Below are 1,889 nucleotides of genomic sequence, written 5' to 3'. Positions count from 1 at the left end.
ATTGCCCACAAGATTCCCCGAGGGACACGGTCGAACGCCTTCTCCAAGTCCACAAAACACATGTAGACTGGTTGGGCGAACTCCCATGCACCCTCAAGAACCCTGCTGAGGGTATAGAGCTGGTCCAGTGTTCCACGGCCAGGACAAAAAGCACACTGCTCTTCCTGAATCCGAGGTTCGACTATCCGACGGACCCTCCTCTCCAGAACCCCCGGACCTTACTGGTCCTCACTGGTAAACCAATTTAATATTAATTATGTGTCACTTGGTCACCTGGACATAGAAGTTATTGAAAGAAAATCTGTAATTTGTCATAAAAATATTTAGATCGTTTAAAATCTGATAAAATTGTCTGTCTTTATTTTCCAGTGTGGTTCCATCTATGTAGTTTGACATCCCTACATTACATAGTTGCAGAGTTAAAGTACAGGGTCATCTGTGACCTTGACCTTTGACCCATGACCTTGAAATCAATCAATCAAGAACCTGTGAGGTGCCCAGCTGTACAGTTTAACCTGTTACTCTACATTGGTGCAGAGTAAGAGCACGTGGCCACTTGTTACTTTGACCTTTGAAATCAGTAGGGATCATCCTTGACCCATTAGATGACCGGCTAGCCAGCTGGACATTCCTATGTTACATAGTTGCAGAGTTAAAGCATGAGGTCACCTGTGACTGACCTTTGTCTGGATCGCCACCAATATTTAATCACTTGTTTGTTGTAACAATCCCAACGTTTTTCTGGAAATCTTTTCAAAATCTGTAAATTAGTTTTTAAGTAATCTTGCAATTGGATGGACAGACAAACAAACACTACTGAAAACATACCGTAATCTCCTTGATGGAAGCAAAAATGCAAGGTGGGTTAAAATTTGATTAAAACTTGGGTGTGTTTTAGTCTCCACTGTGATAAGATATTTAGCATTAACAAAGTCACAAATGTTTTCTTCAAAGAAGATAAACTCTCTGTCATCACTTTTACCTGGGTGATGTGCAGTCTGAATAGTTTGGAGTGGGCCCACCTTCCACACCACAAAATGCAGTTTGTGTAACACAAAAATAAGTCTGAGTTGCAACAAGTTATATACATTACTTCCTACAACGTTTTTGGGACAGAAAAAAATTGTAACGGTAATGCCCCCTCTGCAAAAAAATGGGAATAGCGCTGCGCCTCCAAAATTGAGAACCACTTCCTTAGTCATAGCTGCACTTTAAGCATTCCAGATTATTTCAAATTACATCTATATCTGCCTGTGTTGTTCTGCCAAAGGTCCAAAAGCTGCAGTGCATGTGTCCTGTGGACTGCAGAGGGGTCTTCCAGCTGGATGAGAGGAGAAGGGACGCTGTGATTGCACTTGGGATTTTTCTGGTAGAGTCAGACCTGCAGGTAAACACTGTATCCTTCACTTAATGATTCAAAAAAGGTTAAAAAACAAAAACAACTGGACTTCTATTCTGTAGTTGAAGATGTTTCGCTTCTCATCCGAGGAGCTTTCTCAATTCAGAAATATACAGGTGCTGGTCATAAAATTAGAATATCATGAAAAAGTAGATTGATTTCAGTAATTCCATTTAAAAAGTGAAACTTGTATATTATATTTATACATTACATACAAACTCATATATTTCAAATGTTTATTTCGTTTAATTTTGATGATTACAAATGACAACAAATGAAAATCTCAAATTCATCATATCAGAAAATTAGAATATTACTGAAGACCAATAAAAACAAGGGATTTATAGAAATGTTGGCCAACTGAAAAGTATGAACATGAAAAGTATGAGCATGTACAGCACTCAGTATTTAGTTGGGCCTCCTTTGGCCTGTATTACTGCAGCAATGCGGCGTGGCATGGAGTCGATCAGTCTGTGGCACTGCTCAGGTG

The 1,889-nt window shown here is 39.6% G+C and overlaps 1 protein-coding gene across 5 annotated transcripts in view; it reads left to right on the top strand.

The window, feature by feature from the left end:
* Positions 1–1,889, top strand: part of pi4kaa (phosphatidylinositol 4-kinase, catalytic, alpha a) — a 222,391-nt gene that overhangs the window by 5,320 nt on the left and 215,182 nt on the right. For all 5 annotated transcript variants that reach the window (XM_037979490.1, XM_037979489.1, XM_037979492.1 and 2 more), the window contains exon 2: positions 1,271–1,387. In XM_037979490.1, coding sequence (XP_037835418.1) covers positions 1,271–1,387 — 117 coding nt within the window. The remainder of the gene's footprint in view (positions 1–1,270; positions 1,388–1,889) is intronic.

This window comes from Kryptolebias marmoratus, linkage group LG14, assembly GCF_001649575.2.
Source record: "Kryptolebias marmoratus isolate JLee-2015 linkage group LG14, ASM164957v2, whole genome shotgun sequence".
Lineage (NCBI taxonomy): Eukaryota > Metazoa > Chordata > Actinopteri > Cyprinodontiformes > Rivulidae > Kryptolebias > Kryptolebias marmoratus.
This window is presented reverse-complemented; position numbering and strand designations above follow the sequence as displayed.